Source organism: Pundamilia nyererei, unplaced genomic scaffold (assembly GCF_000239375.1).
Source record: "Pundamilia nyererei isolate P.nyererei 1_Seehausen unplaced genomic scaffold, PunNye1.0 scaffold00058, whole genome shotgun sequence".
Classification (NCBI taxonomy): domain Eukaryota; kingdom Metazoa; phylum Chordata; class Actinopteri; order Cichliformes; family Cichlidae; genus Pundamilia; species Pundamilia nyererei.
This window is the reverse complement of record NW_005187459.1, coordinates 56257-82405: the sequence shown is the minus strand read 5'-3', so window position 1 is coordinate 82405 and position 26149 is coordinate 56257. Positions and strand designations below refer to the sequence as shown.

General features: G+C 40.2%; 2 protein-coding genes across 2 annotated transcripts in view; both read left to right on the top strand.

The window, feature by feature from the left end:
- The window catches only part of xkr6b (XK, Kell blood group complex subunit-related family, member 6b), a 73906-nt gene extending 55791 nt beyond the window's left edge, over positions 1-18115 (top strand). Inside the window, exons 2-3 of the mRNA XM_005734325.1 lie at positions 13593-13789; positions 14557-18115. Coding sequence (XP_005734382.1) covers positions 13593-13789; positions 14557-15527 — 1168 coding nt within the window. The 3' untranslated portion in view covers positions 15528-18115. The remainder of the gene's footprint in view (positions 1-13592; positions 13790-14556) is intronic.
- Positions 18116-23274: 5159 nt separating this feature from the next.
- ccm2 (CCM2 scaffold protein) overlaps positions 23275-26149 on the top strand; it is a 14597-nt gene continuing 11722 nt past the window's right edge. The window contains exon 1 of the mRNA XM_013911219.1: positions 23275-23697. Coding sequence (XP_013766673.1) covers positions 23668-23697 — 30 coding nt within the window. The 5' untranslated portion in view covers positions 23275-23667. The remainder of the gene's footprint in view (positions 23698-26149) is intronic.

Here is a 26149-nt window from a genome sequence, read left to right as displayed (position 1 = left end):
GTGCAAAGGAGGGAGGAGTATGACGGGGTGGAGGCACAGAGCCAGAAAATTGCATTGCGTGCTCAGTGATTAGTTTACCTCCTGGGTCTCATTCTCTCTCACTCCTCTCCTCTCACTGTCCTCTCACTCCCCAGGTTCTTTTCTACCTCATGTAGCTCTTCCTTGTGTCTTTGTCTTGCCACTTTGGCTGCTGCTCGCCTTCTTGCACTTCCTCTGTCACTACATCACACTGTCACTTCTCTCTATCCTCTCCCTTCCTCTTGGCCGCTCTCTTTCCACTCGCTCGGTGTTATCTCCACGGCCTCAGCCCCCGTGTCCACCCCTCTTTTCCTCTTTGCATGCTGACTTGACTCTCGCCTTCATTCTTGCATTATCTTTGGGGCTCGAAAAATGCAAAATGCCACCTAAACTGCAAGCAAGCCCAGAATAATAAAAAATAATTAAATAATTCTTTTTAAAAAACTGCTGTGAAGTCTATTTCTTGAGTATGGGATAGTACTGGTAGATTTACACGGGGAACTCTCAATCAGTCAGTAAGTCAAGGAAGCATTTAAACACCATAAGCCAGCCCTGCTAATTATAGTCTTAAGAGCAATACACGTGAACTTCAAGTGTCAGAGGCACAGATGCTGAATGAAAGCCAGCCTCCACATGGGCCTTTTTTGGGTCCCTGAAAAGCAAGTGGGTCAGGCCTTTCTTCTTAATCCGTACATAATCTCGCTTGTCCTCTAGTTGTAGATCAGCCACAAGAACAGTGCAGGAGGGGCGAGGAGACTGAAAAACAGACCGCGGGAAAGGGAGAGTAAAGCGGGATTTCGCTTTAAGCTTTTAGGGTGCTTCCCACTAAAAAGGCAGTTTGAGGTAGGAAAATGATACAGAGTAACAAACTACTGTACTCAAAGAACTCCCTGTCCTACTATTTAAGCTCCTAACATCAAAATTGTCATCAGTTGATGTGGATCTCATATAGCAACACGTGTGAGTGTGTGTGTGCCTTATTTTAAAATTCAACAGGACCTTTGACATGAAGAGCTGTGATATCAGCTGCAATTTGTAATGAGTTTGAGGTCTTTCTGAAATATCCCTGCAGCTCACGCTTTCATCTTTAAGAGGTCAAAAACAAATGAAAAAGCAACTATGGATGAGCTAAATGGTTTTGCTAGGGGTAAAAATGCAAAATTTTGTATTTGTTGCTATTTTAAGGCAGTACTGAAAAAAAAATCCCAATGATTCACTAATTAATAGTGAGCATTCATGTCTATTTCTTTATTTATCTTTTAACAGCTTGTGTGGCAGCTTTTGGACCGATTATCACCATGTTTCTGAGGAATTATGGATAAATTATAGAACTTCTAGATTTGGCACTTCACGCTGCTTCAAGGATGCACATTTGTTGTACGCTTTTAGTCTTTTTCTAATCTGCATTGGATAATTTTTAAAGCTGAAATATGTAGTTTTGATTGAATTAACTAATTGATTTAATTAAGCCTTCCTTTCATTTGATCAACCATCTGAATGCTGGAGAGCCCTGGTGCTGTTGATGGATGCTGAAGCAATCAGTAGCTGAATCTGCACATCCTTATCCTTGTCATGCTTTCGTCCATTACTGACCTCAAATTATCACTCTGAATCTCTGGCTGGCATCCATCCTGAAGGCAAGGTGACCAAATCTCTTTCTCTTCTCTTACCTTTCCTCCTCTTATCTCTCCTATTGCTCCTTTTTCGCCTCCTCGTCTGCCAAACATGGTCACCTTATAACCCTTTGTCTTGTTTCTTATTTTACCCCCTTCTCTCTGCTTTCCTTTAATCTAAGTGGCTGCACCATGTCACATGATCACAGCTTATTGGGTTGGGGTACCTGAGGACTGTTGCTAATGGTGACAAATGACTGGCTGCACAGAAAGGAAAAGAGAATGTGTATAGCAGAGGGGAACGCTAATATACATGATTAAAGTCAGCGCAAAGTTGGTTTTGTTCCAAGGGTTTAACGTTGTAAGAAAGATTTTTCTTCACATTTTAGTGTTTGTTTAGAAGATTTGCAGCCAGTTCTTAAAGCTAGAATAAACCAAGCATCCCCTGGTTTCATATTTCAGATGGTGTCTAACTTTTAGCACAGAAAGTAATGTAGACATCTAAGACAGTATGGGAAAGATAGAAGGGGGAGGGCTGGTGAAACATTCATATCTTATCATGTGGCATATGATGAATTTATTCGTACACCCCCGATACTGTCACCATGTAACAACTGTACTTCTGTGTTTCTAATAGAAGTCTGTGCTGGGTTACATCTGAGCAATGCTAACTACCTCTATTTCTGTTGTGGAGGATGCCTAAGAGACAACAGAAAGAAGATTTTTCTCCTTGTAAACTATATCTGGTAAATCACTCTACTACTAAAGGATCCAATGTGGTTTTATAGTGGTCACCTACAAACAGCTGTACGGACCAACATTTCAATCCAGTGTCACGTCAAAATGTGTAATAGACATGCCAGTCCACCTTGTCTGTTTCATGCTTTGCCTCTCCAAAGCATGAAATGGACATTCATGCAGACGTTGCACTATCAGAAGGGGGAGCTATTATATTAAGCCAAGAAGTTCTTAATTGGTTGAACATTTACATGTTTTTGCTTTTTACTGTCACCAGGGGGCAGTGTCACAAACAGGTGGTTTGTGGGACATTCTTGTGGTGTTGTTGATCGATCGGCAAAGCCAGGGAGAATGGCGAACTTATGGACCCTGTGCACGAGAAAATGCTAACTTCCTGGTTTGAGACCGGATGTGGGGTTGTACATTTCCGGTAGCTTTACTTTGCGGTCAATCACTACTGCGAAGATATACTCCAAAATCATGTCCAAAACTCGAAAACGGAAAGATCGCGTTAAGTTACAAAGAGGAGAAGGTGGGAACACTCACCACTGTTGTGTCATAAAAAATCTAATGATCAGTTTTGACGTTTAAAGAGTTTAGATCGATCAGTTGTTTACATCACTCAACACAAGCAGAACTGCATTACTGCATGCAGAAGACACATCGTCCACATTCAGAAGCACATCTCTGTATAGTGACAGTTATTATGATTTAAACAAGAAAATGTTCAGCATTCAAACTACAGGTGAAGAATAGTCAAACCAGATGTTTCCCCGTTATGTCGATATCAGCTAGTCAAGTACACACCTACACAGCATGTTAACAAACCGTGAAAAAAAGCCACACAAAAAATGAATGATTGCTGGTTTCTATACATTAGTATTTATGAAGCGTATGTTGTGACTTACCTTCAAAATTACAGCGGTCCCTCGCTATAACGCGGTTCACCTTTCACCTCGCTGTTTCGTGGATTTTTTAGTGCAAGTTTGCATGCTTTTTTTTTTTTACATCACATTGTGTCCTGCGTCCTGATTGCTGCAGACGATCTCTTCCGTGACGTCTCTCCTGTACACTATACAGTACAGAATCGCTGCATCGATCGCTAGCAGTGTGACTCTGAAATGCAGTGCTGTATGCCCACGATGTCCACGAAACGTTTTGCACCGTCAAAAAATAAAATTGGCTACTTGATTTCACCTATCGCTGGTTATTTTTAGAACATAACACCCGCAATAAATGAGGGACCGCTGTTTACAGATACTGAGAAATATAACATTTGAATCCCTTTTCTCTTTTGCTCTGAGGCACGGGGGAAAATATCGACAAGTCGATGAACATCATTTACAGATATATTGGGTAAATGCCCGAGACATCTATAGAAATGTAATTCGCCGCTTGATTCATTCATTTGCTTAACTTGTTTTGGACCGTAAACAGGGCGCGAATAGGACACCGGAAACAAAGCTCCCCACATGAGTTTCCGCACCGGAAGTAGCATATGCTAACGTGCACATAGTCTATAACGTGGAAAGAGCTGAAATGAGACTGAGTAGGTTTATCTTCCATTGTTAGAAACAAATAAAAACATTCAGTGCAGCAACCATCTGTACCTTTAGGCTATATGTTTTTATCTTTGATGTTTTTCCATGCGTCTCCCATTTGTGATGTTCGGTTGACCTCTGCATAGCAAAATCCACGTCAACCTTAGCATTAGCTGCATGCCTCCTCCAAACCTACGCAAAATGGCACAAAGGTACCACCAAAAAATAGCATAGCTCTGATGGTTAAACGTAACAATTAGTGTTTATGATGTGCAGAATTGCTTGCTCGTTAGGTTGATTAAAACATATAAATTATAAAGTTAACGGACTAAACTTGAGCTGCAGTAGATAATATGCTTATCTGACCCCTTTTTTATTTATTTATTTTATGTATATCTCTGGTACATCACCTTAGGCTTCCTCAGTTGTCAGATGGCATCATGACAAAATAGAACTTACGTCTTACTAAGAGGACCAGAAGATGCAGATTTTTTTATTTTGGACTCATAACTGGAAAACAAGTAAAGAACCACAATATAATACATTTTCATTAATAGTTTTGAGGATGCTAAGTTTCAGTTTGGGTTTTTATAGCAATACCAATTTATTACAGAACAAGGGCAGGTTAATGAGCTGGAGTCATTAGCTACATGAATGCTAACAAGCTAACTAGAAACTAGAAACTTACATCCTATGTCTTTAATGTAGTCCTAGAATCTAGGACTAAAACCTAAGCAAAAATACTGACTTTCTCATTTAAAAGACTGTCATTAACACAAATGAAAATCTGATTAATTATAATATATAGTAAATATTTAGAAATTAGAATGATTAAATAATTTTAATTTATTTTACTTTTTATTCTCTCAGCTGCACACTCATTAGTGTTTAACAGTCTAAAAGTAAAGATTAAATATAAAAACTGTATTCAAATATACACTTTTGTGAATATTCATGTTTGTGTTATCATATGTTTGTGTGCAAATATGATATAAGCTCAACAAGTACAGTGTACATGTCCTGTTTAATGTTTATAGAACAATAATATTGTTGTAAAATAGTTTGGAGCTAATAGGAAAAGTATATATATTTATTACTGATGGTTATCAGGGAAAGACAAAGACATAAGTCGCTATTTAAAAACTTCACGCCCAGAGGTCCAAGGGATGATCCAGGAATGGATGGTATGGTATCCATGGATGAATGGTAATGGTATTTTCTTGAGCACTTATTGGTCAGTAGGTGGTGATTTAGTGCTGACCTCTAATCTGGAACTAGGTTTGTAGCATTAGTTACCATGGCGATGCATCTCATTAAAAAGTGAGCTACCTGTGCAGCATAGAAAACCCAGTATAGTTAACCGTGAGGCTACATGCCATAATTGTAAAACACAAACCTTCTGTAATTTACAACAAGTAACTGTATTGGTAAATATTTTGTTGGCTAATTAATCCAGATACAAAGACAAAGAGCTCAAACTGATTATATTACTGCTGGAACTGGACTTTATGTAGCCGTCACGTAAAGTTTGTTGAGAATTTATTGCCAGGTTTCAATACTTGTAATAATGAATGACAGATATGATGGTGGTGGCCAATTGCTGGATGCTGAACATTTGCTCTCACTGGACTGAAAAAACAGTAAGAATGATTTGTTGTGAGCGTCCGCTGTTTTTGTCTTCAGTTTCATGACTAAACTCAGACAACTAAAGCCAGTTTTGATCCAACAAAATGAATTCAAAAATCAAAGAAATTCCTCGTAAATCACAAACGGACCACATGAAACATTGTGTGTGTGTGAGACGTGTTACAATTACAGCGATAACATTTAGTCGAAACGTCAGAGCTGGTTAACCATTAGAAACTCTAAGAACTGACAAGCCGGAGCAGAGTTGACAAAGCGTCTCGCATCTCAGCCTGCCGCTCCCCGTCGCTTTCAGCTTGCATCATGTCAACCTGGTCTCCATTCAAAATTCCAGCACCTCTCAGTGTCAGAATCACCCGAAGACACTGGTCACACATCGGTGTGTGTTTGTATGTAAGTGTATCTGACTCGCTTGTGGGACTCATCTCTACTCAACTCTACCAGCTTTTCATCCAGGGCTATTCTTCACCCTAAGGAGGATAAATACATATCTGATATAGGATCAGTGTATGCTGTAAAGTTGAGCCGCACTGAACCACAAGTGTTTCTGGAAAGTGCAAAAATCCTATAAGTGCTGGAAATGTTAACATTTTTAAAAAAAAAAACAACATTTTGACCCCTTTTCTTTTTTCCCTACTGGAAGCTAAAATGTTGACTGGAAGAGATGTTTGCTGTAACAGTTTTCACTGGCATGCTACAAATTGGCAACTGATGAATAACACAACACTGACATCACTGTTAAGCTCCTGCCAGAGTTGTGACACTTCCATTGACTGGAAAGGGCAAAAAGAAAAAGAAAACTGACTGATTCAGAAGACAGCCTCCTTAAATGTCCTTGAGCAACGAGCAGACCCGTACTGACCTAACTGGTAGAGTGAAAGCATAATGTTTTCCTTCAGAAGTCAAGCATTACTTCTGATGCTTGACTAGAAGTAATGCTAATGCTATGTAGCCAATCATACATAGACAGCTATCTGTTTGTTGCCCCTGCTGACATCTCCGTGAGATGTTGTGCAAGACAGAAGCATCCATCCCTGTGCTCACATACGGTATGCGACTGTGGTAAAGAAGAGATTGTGTGTGTGTGTTACATCACTTTGTGCATTCCCAAAACTATTTTTCTGGAGTTAGTGTTGGTATATGTGTTCATAATGAGGCCCACAATTTTTTTTGCACACACATACATATACAAACACACACACGAGAAAATTCTGTGAAAGTCTGAGTGTGACTTTGAGTCTTCAGTTACAATATTCAGTTTTCTGTATGATAGGAAAGGTTGTCCAGTAAAGTTAGAAAGGCCAGAAGGATGTACAAGCTGAAAGAGATAAACTGAACAAAAAAATAAATTGTTATGTTATAGTACATCGAAAGGAGCCAGCTGAGGTGATTCGGGCATCTGACAAGGATGCCTCTTGGGCGCCTCCTGGGTGAGGTGTTCCGGGCATGTCCCAATGGGAGGAGGCCCCGGGGCAGACCCAGGACACGCTGGAGAGATTATATCTCCCGGCTGGCCTGGGAACACCTTGGTGTTCCCCCGGATAAGCTAGAGGAGGTGGCTGGGGAGAGGCAGATCTGGGCTTCTCTGCTTAGGCTGCTGCCCCCGTGTCCCGGCCCCGGATAAAGCGGAAGAAGATGGATGGATGGATGGATGGATGGATGTTATAGTACTTTTTTATCTAACAGTAAACAACATCACCATCATCCAAAACCAAGTTTTAGTCTAAAGCCCCCTTGTTTTTTGTTTCTTTGTTTGTTTAAGGGCTTTGAATCTATGTGGACCTTTCTTTCTTTGCATGTTCTCTCTCTGCCTGTGTGGGTTCTCTGCAGGTACTTTCAGGTTAATTGGTGATTCTAAGTTGGCTGTAGGTGTGAATGTGAGTGACAGTGGCTGTCTGTCTCTCTGTAGTAGTGGCTGTAGTAGTGGCTGGCTGATGGCTGGCTGGTGACCTGGGTGTACCAGGGTGTACAGTGCCTCTCACCCTATAACAGCTGGGATTACCTCCAGCACCTTCTGCAAGCCTGAAATGGAAAAAGAGAAAAAAAAATCAGTAAATCTTCCTTTCGAAAAACTGCAATGTCTGGCATTTTTTTCTTTTTGTTGTTGTTGTTTTTTTAAAGACCATTTTTATCTAATAATAATTAGTCAGTACAGTGATTAGGCTTTGTTCATTTTCTGTCAGTCGGCTAATTAATACATTAATTATTAAATAATTGTTGCAAGTGCTATTTGAGAGTTTTACTGAGGTTGTTATAACAGGTCTCAACATACACTGAATTTTCAAGGTTGTGGTAATATTGTGAAAGTATGGACTCGCAATGGGACGTTTTCTACAGTTAAATTCATGAAGGCTGGTGCTGGAAGAAGTAGTAAGTAGCCTAGAACAGAAGAAAACTTAATCCCATCCCAGAAGAAAGTGTATAAGTGTTCTGAAAAGAGATAAAGGCATAAAAAGTAAAGATATTAAGCAAGAGGAATAGAGGTGTAAAACTCTCTGATAAAGGAGGTTTAAGCCTCATTGAGAGTCGATGTGTGGCCCCATGGAGTGACTCAGGGTGTGACTCATTGCAGTGGCATTGCCTCCACTTTAGACACACACACACACACACACACACACACACACACACACACACACACACACACTTTTTTATATACCCACAGACTTTGCGTATGTTACATGTCCCCTGTGCTTAGTGTTCTGCAAGAATCCCACCTGTTTCAGCTGATGCATGAGCTCTGCTTCATGCTGCTTGTGATTGTCTTATGAATCAGCCTATGACAAGATGTGAATACAGCCTGAGCTGCTGAGCCTTCCCACGAGCATGACTGAGAAGACAGATGCTGTTAAACTTGGCAAGGTGCGTGTGTGTTTGTGTGTGATCCTTTTAACCATACTCTCGAGAGATTAGTGTAAGGGTGGTTGGATGACTCAGTGGTCAATGACTTTGGAGGAGAAGGAGGAAAAACGCAGCCAAGTCTTCCACATGGTGTGGGTTTGTCATTCCACCCATCTCTTACAGCAGCTCATGCTCTGATCTCAAGATGTCATACAAATAACACAGTTCAGTGTCTGGATTTGTCCTTTAGCGTTCCCGTCTTGGTTTGGTTAGTATATTTAAAAGGTAGAAAGACCTCGTGGTTGTGATTGTATACATGGGTGCAACGTGCCATGGTGATGGGAGCTTTTAATGGCTGCCTGCACTCTGACAGCAATAGCAGACAGCTGGTCTTGGAACATGACCCCGGCTTCGCATTGAGCTGTTAGGCCATGCGTACGCTGCCTAACGAGCCATGAGTGATCGCTATGATCTCACCACAAATAATTCATGAGGAGCCCTGTAGAGGAGCTATGGACCTAAAAGGGAAAGGAGGGGAGAGGAAAACGCATCAGGGACTCGAGGAGTACCCCAGCCTAAGTGGAGAGAGGGTCAGGGAGGGAAGGGGACGAGGAGAGAGGGGCAGAGATGGATCCGTCTGACAAATGTGCCTGGAAAAAGAAAGGAAATCCCCCCCTATTACCTACCGTGCTGACAAGTATGTGTGCGCAATCATGTATCCATCTTTGTGTGTATGCGCACGCTTTTTTCTCAGAAGACGTTTGTGTGTTACTACATCTGAAAAGGCACAGTGGGAGTGTTAACAGTATGCATCACAATCGCAGGATGTGTGTGAGATTGTAGGAAGGGAACGTGCTATGTGTTTGTGTGTGTGTGTGTTGGATACATGATGAAGTGAGCTTGGATTTTTCTGACAGCCCTGAAACCCAAAGTGTTTAACTTTACAAGTTTTTTTGCTGAATCCGAGGCAGTATGAGTTTATTCTGAGAAACGAAAACAGCAGACGAGAGTAAATGACAGATGTGGTTTAGTTTTTTGTCCTTAGACGTGCTGAAGCAGTCTAAAAATAAATTAAGGGCTTTTTAGTTCCTGTCCCATTATTGTAGTTTTTCTTCCATTTCTTTGTTTCCTACACATCCTGTCTGTGGCTTTTTATAGGTCCAATCTTTAATTTTTATTGTCACTTAGTTTAGTTAGATAATCACTTTCTTTTAACATTTTTGCTTCCCCTTTTTCTTTGTTTTCTCACCCCTGTGAGTGTCTGCTCCAAGTGATTATTTCTACCTGTACTTTGTCACCTGTCAACTGTTGTCTTTGGGCATTAAAATGTGTCATACTTTTTTTTTTAACCTTTTCATTAAATATTCTCTTTGACATGTTTTGTTTTGGTGACCCAGATGTTTCTCAGTTTTGGTCATTTTTCAAAAACTGAAGCTCAACTAGCATGCGTAATTAAGCTGTTTCTCGGGGACTGGAGTTTTGACCTCCATTTTTAGCCAGGAACCTACCCAGGCTCTCACAGTGCAAGATGTGGGGTACACAGTGGACGGTTGGCAGTCCATTGCAGGGCTAAAACAGAGAGACAGACAAGCACTCAAACATATTGTCCATTTAGAATCGCTAGTTAACATAATATGCATGTCTTTGGACTGTAGGAGGAAGCCAGGTCACCTGGAGAGAACCCACGCAGACAAGTAAACCCAACACAGGGAGGCTCCAGCGGAGTCTTGCTGATAGTGTTAATCACTGCACCACTGTGGTGCCACAATATGTCTCACAGAAAAAAGGAAAACCACAACATTAATGACTAGTGCCACTAGTATTAAAGTGTCAATGCTAAATTGTGATGGTGACCCTGTTTAGCATCAGCCTGCTAGCATTATTTCACTCATGTTAGCATGCTGGCAGTAGCATTTAGCTAAAACACTGCTGTGGCTAACCACAGCTGCTCATTTCTAGATTTTTTAAGTGCGCAAGCTATGAAGGCCATGAAGATTACTGTTTCTGATGGTTGCACTACAAACTAGTGAGACGTATCTATGGAACACAGGCTAATGGAAACTGGGGGATGGAGACAAAGGGCCTGTGTAGGTCTCTGTGGCATGTCATTAGTGAGGGAGTGGGGTTGACTTGTTCCATCTGACATTTACCAGTCTCACAGAAAATGTCACGGAATGCCAGCCTTTACCTCTGAATATAATGGTGCCTCTTGCAGCCCAGAGCTATTGATGCCAAAAAACTTGCCCATTTTGCCCCTCTGTTGTTCCTCTTATCCACTGTCCTGAGAAAAACCTTCATCCCTGTGCTCCTAATTTCCTTGCCAAGCCAGATCTAGCTCTGCTTTACTCCATTACTCCATGCAATCCCACTGCATGGAAGGGCTTTATATAACAACTTTAAGAACAGAACAGATCTATTACAGTAAGTTCAAAAACTTTATACTGTATGCGTATTTCATGGTTATGTATGTTTTATGCCATTTTTATTCTATTTATCAACCACATTTTCAATTCTGCTAATGACAGTATGGGCTACCTATAGAAACCTACTGTTGAACCATGAACATGTACCTCATTATACAGCTAGTGTCGAAAGTCTGCAGATTAAGATTTTTTGTGCTGCGCTGTCAGTTATGTTTTAGCCAAAGTGAAAATGCATCATTAATATATCATTAAAAGTTTTGTTTATTGGGGTATAAATTACAAAATATGACTAAATATTCCTAATATTTTCATTTTTAAAAGACCAAAAATAGCAGAAAAAGCAGACATTTTTAATGTTTCTCATACATTTCTCATACACTGGTTTTAATATGCATAATATGCATACTGAACTCCTCCTTATCTCCTCTTTGCAGACTAAATAGTGTAGCATTATCAGCTGTCTAATGTCATGTACATATGTCAGATTTATAAAGTGGAATACGGTAATATAACAAAGTACTGGCCATACAATTGCAGCACAATTTGGGATGGCCTACAGTAAGACAGTAATTATGCTGTGTTAAAACAGCAAGACCTGAAAAAAAATGGAAACTGTGTCATGTAGTGAACGAGCGAGTCAAGACGTTCACTAAGAAGTCAGGTTTTACTAAAGGAATGTTAAAATATTGCTACATTGCTACATTTGATGGGCCAAAGACTCCTATCCTGAGATATAAAGCTGTGTATCTACACCCTCATTTTGCTACACTACACAGATCCTTATGCTGGAGGATAATCATATTGTCATTTCGGGGAAACAAAGCATATATAGAGGTCATCAATTACAGCTTGAGCACAAGTAATTATGTACCATATGTATATTAAGTGTTCTCACATTTAGCTGAAAGTCTTGTCTCTTAATTGGAGTTTTATGGTAAGGAGGAATCTCCTTCAAAACAGTGACCAAAATCAGTCAGACTCTATTTGACAAATGCATTCTTTACAGTGCACTGTTCTCAGCCGCATTTCAAATTAAACAGTAATCTCTTACCCAGTACCCAAATGCAAAAGCTAATTATGCTGAAAACCACTCATAAGCATTTTCTGGTTGTGTTTGTTACGCTGCAGTGAATTTGGGTCTCACTTTTAGGAGCTGCATTTAGATCCTTTGGTTCTCTGTTTGTTTGGGGGAGTGCTACTGTCTAGTCTATTTCTGTCCTTGCTACACTATTGTCCTCGGTTGACTGCCTTCACATCAAGTGCTGGATTTATCTGGCCACTCTGCCAGCTCAGGCAGATAGACCCTGCAGCTACCACCCAATATGCAATAGAGGAAGTGACTGTTAAGATAACTATAAACCACTATAACTGTCAAAGTCATTTATGATAACAGTTTTTTCTAGAAAGAAGAAACAGCCCTGCTTTGATTTTGTTGTTTTACATTTTTTTTGTTCTGTTGGGTGGATTGATATTTCCACAGAGGATTTTTAAGCATGTTGTGAGACGTTCCTGACCACAGTAGGGATGTCAGTGAGCTCATACAAGGCTGAACTTGGAAAACTTTCTGAAATCTCATTATAATTTGAACGTGGCATGGTATGATTGCACCAGAAGTGAGATTCAGTTACCTTCCACATCTCAGCTGCATTACCTAATTCTCCGGCTTCATCAGAGTCACTTCACCATTATGAAACCCCTTCAGTCATGAAAGTAGCCACTGCACCAGCTAACAATATGAGTCATGTGCAGACATAGAATTATTATTATTATTGCCTTGCTTACTATCCTGTCCTACTTTCATAACAAGTTCGATCACCGCACCATTGAAGGCCAGAGAGATGATCGTGCGTTTTCAATGCGATCATACTAGTGGTGTGTTTTTCTGCTTTAGTCCGGGCTCCGTCTATGCTACAAATCATTCTTTTTGTTTGATTATTTGTTTTATCACAATTTTATCACTGAAAATTCACAAGGTTTTGCAAGATCTATTAAATATTTGAACCATTAAAGTCTACTTAATCTGTTAGCAATCTGAAAATCGAATTTTCTGCATTAAGAGCTGATTATGTGATTACACAGTTGGATATACAGCATAGTCACCCAAAAATGTATTTAGATGCACCTGTGATTCTATTTTTTTTGCTGTAATTGTCAAAAAGTGATAATGCTACTTTGTTTATTATTAGATCACAGCGAGCGGTTCTTACCTGCATTATCTTTAAATGTGTTTGTGATATTGGGTTCACCCCATTAACATATTCTCTGTGTAATATAAATATAAACCCAATATGACCTCAATAATAAAAAACAAACTATCATATCTAGAAAAACTGAAATTGACGGAATTTCATAAAGTTGTATTAATGTTGTATTGGATTGTGGTGTATTAGGTTTAACAGTTGTGCCTAATAAAATAAGCAATGAATTTCTTAGACTGTTAGGATAGGTTACCATGGTTATTTTCCTTCTTTTTTTCTGTTTTATCAGTTTTAACTCTACAGCGCACTGCTCTGAGAAAGACTAGCAAAAGTTAGCTTGAGGCACAGAACTCATCAATATATTGCTGGTAAAGCATGTAGATATGTTTCCATTTTTTAGTGCTGCTAAGAATGCCCTCTAGTGTTGTCAAAAAAAGTGATTTCATACTTACATTTTTTCCTGTTTTGCATAAATAATGTAAAGTATTTATTATTGTGTAAACCGTAAAAGACTTGAACGCTGGAACTGTCTAATTCTTCACCTCCTCCACCCCTCTCTCTCTCTCTCTCTCTCTGCAGATACATCCGCACGATGTACCTCGGCATTCAAAGCCACCGGCAGAAGGAGAACCAGCGGCGTTTTTACTGGGCTATGATGTACGAGTATGCCGATGTCAACATGTTGCGGCTGCTGGAGACTTTCTTAGAAAGCGCCCCTCAGCTGGTGCTGCAGCTCTGCATCATGATCCAGAGCAACAAGACTGAGTGGCTGCAGTGTAAGGGCTTCTCTAAGGCTGTGCATGAGGAACATTTGATTCTGATATTTTGCTGACAATTCAAGACATTTTCTTTTTTGTGTGTAATGCATCAAACACGTACCGAGGTCGTCACATGCCTCCATAATCTCCAAGCGACAGTCCATTTTTTGTGGAGTTCACATATCAGCTTATTTAGTGTTACCAGCAGTCTTCACCACTTGTATCAGGTTTCCAACACTCACCACTCTTGTTACTGAAACCTCTTTTGCAATTCTAGTTTTCTCTTGGAATACAGTTCCCCAAGGAAGGCAATTCAATCATAACAAGTGATACCCTTCTCCGCTGGGGTGTCTTTAGAAACGCCATCAATACATTTGCAGAGAGACAGTATGTTTCTGCTCTGCAGATAATACTCTATCATTTTTCATGCAGCAGGTTACTGCTCCGACATATCTGCTGTCTGTACAATTATATGTCTTAAGGAAACTGAATTGGTGCACTTAAAGGAGACTGTGTTGACTGGATGACGTGGGATCATCCTGGTAATAATATGCCTTTGAAAAAATGTGATGGATTGCTTTGGATGTAATAAAACATACTGTTTGCTAGGAACAGCAGCAAGTCCAGGATAAAACCATAAATCTTCAGGTTATGATTCATGCTTAAAGATGAAACTGGAAACTTCTCTCGGATGTTTTTAGAACCATCTGTCGGTAGGTGTCAGTATCTTTTTAATTCTTAGCTTTCCTCTGCTTTTGTTTCCTCTCTCCTTTCATTTTCTCTAGGTCTTTCTGCCGTGTCCTCCCTCCTGTCCCTGGCATGGGTGCTAGCCTCTTACCACAAGCTTCTGCGTGATTCACGTGACGACAAGAAGAGCATGAGTTACAGAGGTGCCCTGGTGCATCTGTTCTGGCGCCTTTTTACCATCTCTTCGCGGGTGCTCTCCTTTGCCCTCTTTGCCTCTGTTTTCCACATCTACTTTGGCATTTTTGTGGTGCTCCATTGGTGTGCCATGGCTTTCTGGGTCATCCATGGCGGCACTGATTTCTGCATGTCCAAGTGGGAGGAGGTACTGTTCAACATGGTGGTGGCCGTGGTCTATGTCTTCTGTTGGTTCAATGTACGAGAGGGCCGGACACGGTACAGAATGGTGGCCTATTACACAGTAGTACTGTTAGAAAATGCCATCCTCAGCTCCCTTTGGTATGCGTATCGCGACCCAGCCACCACTGACGCCTATGCCTCTTTTGCCCTCTGCGGCGTCTTCCTGTGCTTTGCCTCAGGTGTGGCCTGTATGGTTCTCTACTACGGGGTCCTACACCCCATGGGCCCCCGACTGAGGGTGCTGGCCAGCTCCTGCTGTGCTGAGCTGTTGTGGGGCCTTCCGTTACCCCCTGAAGCTGAGCCAATGGCTCCCACACCAGGGCCCCGTGGCTCCCAGGCCACTCCAACACGGGGTCTGGCAGGGGAACATGTGGACTCAGACGAAACAGCCACAGACACCTGCCTTCCAGTTTTCCAGGTGAGGTCCACAGAGCCTGTGGATGCAGCTGGTAGGCCCATCCGACCTGAGGGTCCACTCATCAAGATAGACATGCCCAGAAAACGTTACCCAGCCTGGGATGCACACTTTGTGGATCGGCGCCTGCGCAGGACCATAAATGTGCTGCAGTATGTCAGCCCTAATGCGGTGGGCATCAGGTACAGGGACGGTCCACTTCTTTATGAACTCCTGCAGTATGAATCCTCCCTCTGAAGGTTTCTCCCACAGCTCTGTCATCCCCTCATCCACAATATGATAAACATGCTCTTATTTTCTTTCACTTCTCCCCTTTCCTTCTCTCCAGATATGATCTCTTTCCATCCCGCATTTCGACTCTTTCCTTCTCTCATCCGTGGTCACTCAATTTCCTGCAGGAGATGTGTGTTTTGTCAACCGGAAATCTGTTAAGACAGTCTAAACACACAGTCATGATTTATTTTTGGAAATAAACATACAGTACAGAGAGAAAATTATGAACCTAAAATATGTTATGTGATATAAACAATTCCCTCTGCACTGATAGAGGGGGATTATGTATGAGAGTGTAGATAACATATGAATGTTTCATTATGAAATGTGTTTAATGCATTATACTGTATTGGTGATTGAACCTGTGAATACTTGTGAAGGGCATACTGTATGTCCCTGGGACTTGCGCAAAGCCTGCTGGGAATGATGGAGGAGAGGGGGCAGGTCTTTGCATATGCCCACATTTACCACCATTCTTTATGTAACTCATTGAACTATATGATAATGTTTACGAAGTCCTCAGCCTAAAATTCCTTTAATGATTCTGTAAATTCTAACAATGCACACAATCACAAGTTTTTCCAAAAGACACAGTTCTGAATATATCTCCCTTCGGCAAGCTTATATGGCACAAGAGCGTCCCGGCTATGCCACTTTTGTTACAAATTTCAAATCGAAACTACAGCCTGCATGGAAGGAAAAAAAAGCACACTGACCTTCAATCAGTTTTACCCACACAATCCATTTTATTATAGTACATACTGCCCTCCAGTGGAGGCAAGCTCCAACAGCATGCCTTAACTTATAATTGTATTTTTTCCCCCCATATGGTTGTGACAGCACTTGAGATAACAAAACACAATGAAGGGACTGTAGTAGAAATGAGCACAACGTTTTCTAAATTTGTGAGGAAGTAGAAAATCATATGAAAAACATTCCAAACACAAAAAAGATTAGAGGTGTTTAACAAAGAGTGAAGGAGCAAAGTGCAGAGACAGCCTTCAAGGAATCCTCCACCATTCCCTTTTGAATCCTTTTTCAACCTCCCTATGTTGTTTTTATATTTTTAAAAAATGGTTTAGGTAATACACACTTATTGGCTGCAAAGCCCTGTAATAGGTTGTTGGGGGGGAAAAAGAGGTCTGAGAAGATATTTCTGTGCTATTATACTTCAGTGCATATTTGTGTCCACATTGATAGTTACTGACATAGCTTTATATTTTGCCACACACACTTTTTTAACATCGCCATGTTTAAAGGTATATTCTCCTCAACATCAGTGTGCCCTAAAAGAGATGATGCTCTTATATGGGTGTACAGGGCAACTGTGCTGACACCTGCTATATCGCAGTTGAAACAAAGCCAAATCGTATCTTACAGTACTGTCTTTCCAATTTATTCTGCCCTCCCCCCTTGAACCAGTTGAATGAGTCTGTGCGAAACGTGTGCCATCTAAAGGCCTGCTGTACAGCAATTATACACTTAAATACATCTCCTGCTGAATCTGCAGGAGCTCTCCAAAACCGATACCCAAGGGAAGACACTGAATTCACTCGAAGAAGTGAACGCAGTGATCCTTCGAAGTCAAAGGAGCTCGACTAACATTTCTAGAGAGGGCTACAATTCATGAGAAAAAAAAAGAATGCTTTTCATACTTCAATTGTATCTATTTACTCGATGACTCATCTGAATACGTATATAATGTGTGTTTTTTACATTGTAGTGTTTGGCATGACTTTAGTATGAGGCATTAGTACAAATGCACCCAACAAGGGATGCCCAAGAGCTCTACGCAACACAGAGATTCCTTTTCCCCCTGGCTCACTGGCTTTCTGCTTTGCTGTGGCCTCACGTGCCTGCTAACATCGTACTGTAAAAGGCAGACACCATGTGACTCAGGGCTAAAGGTGAAAGAGGGTTTTTGCCAGGGTTGGAAAAGAACACGAGGGCAGATCGTGGCAAAGGGCCTGATTGAAGTTACGTATGATTCCTTGAATGATCGTGTGAAAAGGTGAATGTTTGGCCCGGCGTGTGCTGAAGTGTTATCAAGTATGCTTGAACGGTTCTGTGCGCATGTGTGTGTCCTCAGCCCTTTCCCACGATTCTGTTCTCCTGCCGATTGTTCGGCTCCATCCTCGGTTGCTGCTTCACCCTCTTCCCCGTCTCTGCGGTGCTGGGCCTTGGTGCGCTCCCGTGAAAACACTCTCACACTCTCTGGTAACTGAACAGCGTAGTTGAGGCTGAAACAAACTGAGATCCTGACATGAGAACATGCAATGAGGTACACTGCCATGACCAAGAGCTTCAACATCCAGGGTCTGCTACCCTTCAGCGTAAAAGCGATGTTCAGCCCTGAGTAATTGAGAGCTGTTGGGTCAGCTAGGCTGGAGCAAACATCCGACACACCATATGTATAGATATACATGTGTATGCAAATAACCAACTTGTTCACTGTTTACCACAGTAGCCAGAGTATAGTTCCTCTATGTTGTAGTGAATGAACAGCCATGTTAATAGTTCATTAATAAGTAAATAATGAATAATAAGTATTGTTAAACTAAAAAAATCTAAAAAAACAATTTAAAAAACACTTAAAACAGCCAATACAGGGGTTCCTCAGGACCAAAAAAACAAGACCACTGAACCAGCTGACTCAGGGGTGTCTCAATGCAGTTCTCATCTCCAGGCATGTCCTCAAGGGTCTCCATTTTTTTTCCTTAACATACTGCATCCTAGACGACTCCTCGGCTGGGACTGTACCACTAAATTATGGTTTGCACATTTTTATTTATTCATTTCCTTCGTGGGAATGATTATTCATTGTGATTAACGGGCGTAGGGGCAGTTTTTTGTGGTAGTTGGCTGCCTGGCATATAGTGCATCCTTTCTAAACACTGCTGACCTTTTCCAGAAGTGGACACATGTCCAAATCAGGTGCAAATACACTGTGACTCATTCATTTTTGTGTGCATGTGTGGTTGTGTGTGGAATGACAGTATTATATAGATTCAAAAACAAGATTATGTACAACTGGGCTGCATTTCATTTAGTGGTGCTTGACACGTGACGCAGAATATTTACGCCTGCGTAACCGTGTCATTAAAATAAGCATAATAATGGCTAGGGATGCACTGATCGTTAATGCCGATACCAATGTTTTCCATGTTGTTGTTATTTATTATCACTTTTACGCCAGAGAGTCAAAGATATCTATACTTACAATTTATTTTCACTTAGTCATCACAGAACAGGTGAATATTGACCACTCCAACTGGTAAAGATAATTCTTTTTGCAGATATGCCGATATTAGTTGCTACTGATACCAGTATTCATTACGTTGGTGCATCCCTAGTAATGACAGTTAAAGTAATTACAAAGAGTCTATATGTACAATTCTGGATTTTTATAGAACATGCAGTATATTTTAAATATTTCTACAGAGCAATCACCACTTTCTCGCAATCTGTAACTAGTAACAATGATTAGCTAGAAGCCAGATAATAAGCGGATTTTACGTTTTATGTATTTTTCTTGTGTTCTTTAAATTATACACGGGTTTCAAGAGCTAAGCTACACACAGGTTTAAGCGGGAGTAGGAAGTATACTATTTCGTGTAGCATTCAGGCTGCCACACTTTATACCATAAACAAGGTCACAGAGAAATCCCTCGCACAGGACAGTTTCTGTTAGGTTACCTTCCAAACACCACATCGTCCGAGAGCCACAAAACACAGCAAGAGGATTTGAACAGCAAAGCTTGCTCTTCTCAGTCCTTGTTGTGCCTTGTTACTTTGGGTGCTTCGAACCAGCCATGGCAGCCAGGTCCGCAAACAAATGCCAATGTCTTTCTTTACTTGTTTCATGTGCCAGCACACCCACCAAGATGATAACACCAAACAAGCTGTCTGTGACCCCTTTCCCACCCTAAACCAGATCAAGCCAGGTTCCCAATTCTGTGAGCTAACACCTCCGTTGACAGTGCTATTTAGTCTTACAGTTTCATCTAAGATGTCATCTCGAGGACTGTGTTGTTTCCTCATTATGGTGTTACATCTGGACTTTACTGTGTGACAGAATCAAGTGATGGGTATTGTGTGAAACCCAGTAATTGGTTATGTCAAAGACACAGGAGAAAAAGTACGGCAATACTGAACATCTTCTGTACTTGAACCCAGGGTTCCTCATCTTTTCGAGTATGACGCCAACCCCAGCTGATTCGGCGAGTAACAATATAACAGTTAATAGTCCGTTTAAAAGCGTTAGTTCTGAAGTGTTTGATGGAGAGTCACGGTCGCAGATAACCAGCCAAGTTACCGAAAGATTTGGCCAATGATTGTTTTTGTACTTTCGTCTATGCCTTTACATCTTCTTCTGTCTTGCAGTTATGAATGATTTGTAGTGCTAAGGCGTAAACTTTCTGTGTCGTTTTCTGTGTCTTGTGTGAACAATACGTCCTCTAGCCAAAACAAAAATGCCTGCGTTTAGAATACAACGTGGAAGAAACTGACGACAAAAAGCGCAAAAAATCAGTTGTTACGTCTTCTTACTGTGGAATGATCACGAAACAGGCCCAATCACTGCTTCTCTTTTGAATAACCTCATTTTCTGGATTTTCTACCACCTCCCAGCATGCCTTTATGACTCATCGTGAGGTGACCCTCAGCATTTAGCATGCAAGTGCTCTCGACTGCACAAGAAACCCTCTGATTTTTGCATTAATGTGTAGCAACAGGCCATTGTAGTGTTTGACCTGGTTCGAGTCTATACCTTTGTGTCATGACCATCCGTTTGACCACAGGGGCAGAATGTTCAGATGTTAAAAAACGGTGCATTTTTGTTTTCTTTTTTTTTTTTTTTACTTTTATTCCTTCTTTACGTTTTTGTTCATAACCTGGTGCTGAATAAATACATTTAAAAAGGTGCTACCGCTGTGGACTAAGAGTCCACTCTTTGGCTTTAGCCTTCCAGTTGACTGAGAGATCCTGCATACCACAAACGTGCAGTCTCAAAATGCTCTACAGCCAGCACCTCAAATCCACACAGTTTACAGCAGAACTCAGCTCTCAGTGGTGCCATTTTGATTTCCCAGTCTGCACAAAAAAAAACAAAAAAACCCAATAGTTACTCTACTGCTCATATAAGATTTATTCTACTGGGTTCCGCATACGGTACGTTTTTGTTTTACTATAATTCAGTCTGCACTAGGATTTTTCTTTTCGGACAGAATGAAAATGGCAGATGACAAAATGCATCTTTTTAGCAAATACACAGGAGCACAAATGTACTTCTGCTAATGGAATTTGGGTAAAATATATATATATATAGAACGTGATTGCTGTGTTGTAAATTCCTGTCATCTATATGTCCTTAATCTGTGTGTATCTAATTTTGTTGTTATTGTAGAATTGGCTGTAATATTTTGTTTGAAAATGGATTTGATATTCCAACGAAGCGACTATGGTTGTCATATTAATTGCTGCTGATTTTTTGGAATCGTTATCAAAGGTGTTGGGAAATATTGCTTTGTTTATATTCAATCAATTTATAGGTTGTGTTAGCTTGTTGGTGTATTTCACAAATCTATCAGGATACTCCGTAGGCTATATGGTATATCCGGGGTATTCCAAAAGTTGGCACAATGTTAGTACTCAAAAATTGCTACAAATGTAGCATGTTTATGAAAGTGGACCCGTACGACCCATGTTGTGATTGAGTACATATAAGGAATGATTTCTTTGTTGTTGTTAAATATAAAATGTAAGTAAATTGTTTCATGGAATCCCCATTCTTTAAAAAAAAACAAAAGAAGCAAAACTGATGTCCAGTATTGTACCTACTCCCTATTTTTGGGAACAATATGAATATTATTAATAACATATGGTGCTAAAGTTTTTTTTGTATGTTTTGGTTTTTAGATGAAAAGAGAAATATTATGCTGAAAATGTAATGTTAAGCCTTACTGTAGATTCATATATCAGACTGTTCATCCCAGAAGAGAAAAATAAATATAGTATTTGAAAGTGCACTATATATCTGTAATGTCTTCACATGCATGTCTCACATTTTTGTCAGATGACTGTGACTGCAGTCGGACTTTTTTACCAGCTGGGGTAAGAAGGGAAAAGCTGTTTCTGAATGTGACCCATATAGGTTGGGATTAGTAAGTAAAAGTAAGCACAACTGTATGTTCGAGAAATGCTTCACAATAGAAATGTACATCCTTTAGTTGAGCTTGTTTAAACCCTGCACACACATGCACACACATACACATTGGCTCTCCAGAATACAAGACAAAATGCAATAGTTTTGCAGATCCACTGCAACTGAATTAAGTAAGTGTATTTTCATATTTGAACATAGACTGCTAAAGACAACTGGTAAAAAAATAGAGAGAGGGAGCGGAAGTGGAATTTGTAAGTTAGCTCACTTATAAATGAGTGAACAGTCTCTAATTTTTAAGGAGATACACAAAATATCAACTAACACTCCAGAAAAAAAAATTACACACATTACAAAAAAGTTAAAAATTGATTTGTATGTTATTGAGTTAAATAAGTATTTGATCCCCAAGCAATTCAATTCCATTTTATTTATATTGTGCAAAATCACATTAACCTTGAGTTTCCCTTAAGGAGCTAAGCAAAACATGGCTTACTTGGTGGGGAAACCCTTTTTGGGAAGGATGGCGGTAAGACATTTCTTGTATAGCTGGTCACTCAGGGGGAATTCTGGCCCACTCCTCTTCACAGAAACTCTAAATCCTCTAGGTTTCTAAATAAATTCAGTAATTTTTAAATGTTTCATTTTAAAAAACCCAAAATCGATCAATATGTAAATATTAAACTACTGGAGTCAAGACGTTTCCTACATGAATGACAGCCCATTCACAGACACTTGCGTAATTTGCCTGTAGCATGAAGTCATAGCTCATGCACAGGTTTAACTCTGTGCACACAGAAATGTTTGATTTACAATTGTTTAACACTCCTAATACATACATAATTCTGCACAGTGAGGGTCAAAGAGAAGAAACAGCTGAAAATTTAATTAGAGAAACAAATCACTGATGACCAGTTCCTCATAGTGTGAAATAACATACAGCAAAGAATAGCCTTCACCTGCTTTATTCACGTGTTTGGGAAAACAGAGCCTAAGTACCACCATTGAGCTGTCCCTCTGTTACAATCCTTTCTAATCCTGCTCCTCCTCATCACTCACAGCAAAAACTTTAGCATCTTTAACTTTGCAACCTACACCTCTGCCTCTGTAAACGATGCATCATAGCAGGTCTTAAGGCTGCGTGACAAATCACCCCTGACACTCACCTCCACCCCATGTCCGCACTCTCATTTTCGGATAACTAAAAGCTCTCAGAGTCATCAGCTGTTAGTCAATCTAATCTCTGATGACTTCACGTCAGTGGGCTATTGTTTAAAAATCCAGTGAGATTTGTTTTTGACAAAGAAGGCTCAAACTCGATTTTAAACAATTTAATAAATCCCGGGCAAAGAGGAGCAGTAAACGTAAAGCATTAAAACAATGAAGAAACCTACCAGTTATATAAAACGCAAACACCCTCTAAACTGAGCTGAGATTATGTTTCCATAATTCATTTTTCACTGCAGTTAATAGCAAATTACTCCGTTCGTGAAGTTGGTTTCTCCCATCAGCCGGCAGCATTGACAGCTGTAAAGCACAACAGCTGCCCTGTTTTGGTTTGTGCAAAGCAAAGCAAGGCATGCTGGGCCTGGATTACAGTTAAACGCCCAAAATGGCGGCACGGTTGAAAAGTTTTGACTGTTTTGTTGGAGTTTGTCTTCTTCACAAACTATTTCTTTGACTGTTTAAACTGTACGGAATCGGCTTCATTTTTTCCACAATGGTGGAGCACCGGGATTTTTTCTAATAGTTGAAGAGTTACACAAGAATTAGCATGGCGTTTTGGTATCAGCTCAAAATCGGGCATCACTTTGCCAATGCTAGGCTTGGCTAAGCTAGGCTAGCAAGCTAACTGGTCTTAGATGAGTGCTTGGCTAAAACCTTCACGTCTCACCTGCGTCTATAAGCTGAAGTGAATATGAAGATGAAATTCTTCCCATAGAAATGGAGGATGATGTGAAAAAAGTAAAAAAGGTAAGTTGGACAATTTGCGCACTTTTATAGCAGGTTGACTACCTGCTACCTTATTACCTAAGCTAGCTGCGCTGGTAACTGGCTAAGATAAGTAGCAAACTATCAAGTAAAGTTTAGCTTACGTTAGCTGGCCAGCGGACCCGGGAATCAATCCCAATACGACTCGGACTGATAGACTGTGCTTCCAATCAGCCGGCGTCACGTATAAAAGAATAGAATGTGCAACGTACCGAAAGGATTATAGTAAGAAACAAGTAAAGTTTGGGAAGTTGTAAAGGATTTGTTCGCTTTATATTTCCGTGCGCTTAAATGTAGTGGATGTTCGTTATGGAAAATATGGTGTATTAACAATTAGGCGAATATATTATTGGATATTGGGCTTTAAACAGCGAGCTTGATGCTGGTATACCTCAGTGATATTGTTCACCAAAAAGCTAACGAAAGCACAACCGAGTTTCCCAAAGCAATAGCTCGTTGATATGGCAGGCATGGGTCTGCTGTCAAAGGCAGCTGTTATCAGTGTCAGTCATTCTAAAAGGAAGAAGCACCACTTGGTCGTGCCAACAAACCTGCCCTCACACAGTGATACACTGATACAGTACATGCTCCCGTTTGATATGGAGGCAGGTCGTTACAGTAAACACACGCAGCAGATAGTTGTTTGGGAGACACTCCTTTTATCCTGTTCATTAGAGCAGACACAGGGGAGGGCTTTTGCTCCTGTTCTGTTGGCTGGAACAGGAAGAAACAGGATGGCAGGACATGAAAAAGAAGTATAATGAAAACTGAGATGTCTGACGCTTTGTTATGATTGTGTTAGTCATTCAGCCGTTTTTTCCACGAAAGGGACACTAATGCATCTTCCTATCAAATTCAGCTTCCTCTTGATGCAAGGGGAAATTTGGGAAGAAATCCAGTGTTGACCTAGATGGTTTGTTTTCTCAAGGACATGGTTTTCCAGCAATGATAACATACCAGAATGTGCACATAGCCCGATAAGACATAATTTCCACTGAACCTTACACCCAAAATATCTGATCACTAATGATTGTCCAGACTCCAGTAGGATGCTTTTTAACCACAATTTTGGATTGTCATTATGTGGAAGTTCCTTTTACTTCTCATTGCAAATCTGCATTATGAGTGGACAGTGTTCAAACAGCTGATCACCTATTTACCATGTGGTGCAATGTTACTAGGGTTTAAAAATGTAAACATGAGTTGTGCAGTTCCTGTTTGTACCACTTGGTGCTGACTGTGGATTACATTTGGCTGAGATTTATTTTATGGAAAAGCTCAGTTGCCTAAATCGATAAAGTGTTGCTATTATTCTTCTGACTGATTCATTAATGGATCCTCCTTGTTAGTATATTTGTCAGATAGTGAGGCATTAAGGCAGGTATTCTGCAAGCAAAGTCTTGGTTAAAAATTACCGGTATGTCCCTTAGAGGAACATTATAGTGTGAATATGCATTGTTTTGAGTTTCTGTCATCCCTGATTGGATGAACTGCTGTTTCATCCCCTTAGAATTATACGTTTTTTTTATGGATTCTGACCAGTTTTGAGATATTATGTTTTCAGGTTTTTGCAGTCCACATCGCAAAAATTACATGTGGAATAAGTCTTACTCGCATATGATTATGACACACACCCTATATGTCTTTTAAATCTATAGTCTTGAACCCTGTCAAGTGTATAGCTTTTGAACAAGTGAAATGCAGATAAACCTTTTAATTCTACAAACTTATTTTTCTTTGGAAACATTAGGTTCGTTTTACAAAATGTGAAATCAGATTTTCAAGTAATTATAAATGGTTAACTTATAATTAAGTTAACCATTTAAAACCATAATTATAATTAGTTTTAAAATATACAATTAGTAATGTAACTGTCTCCACAAGTATGATTAAATCAAATGTAATGCATTCTGTGACAAGACGATGCTTAAAAGAGTGGCATCTTTTCAATAAATAAATGAATGATTGAATACAAATTGTAAAAAAATAAATAAAAAATGGCACATTTCAATACCCTCATGCTAGCCAACTGAGCACCAGACTCATTTCGTTTCCTTTCTGGTTTCTTTTTCTTTTTTTTGCCTGTCCCGTTTGGCTCTTTTGCCATCAGAATTATTGTCTAAAGGCGAAGAAAGATGCTCAACGGATTTACTTTACCAAATTGACCATCCCAGCCTTGCCGTAATGGTCCATTTGATTCACCTTTTATTGTTTATTTTATTTTCACTTGCTGAATACGGGACAGACTTGACTGGAGGAAAGAAGGGGAGAAAGAAAGAAGGAAAGAGAAACAGCTTTTCCATAACGAATATGACAGTAAATACTAAATATTAAACATTATTGTGCAGCACATAAGATCAACAGAACACAGTGTGCTTTGAGGTAGGAGCCAAAAAGGGTGTAGTTTGTGGGTGTGATCACCCGTGTGTACACC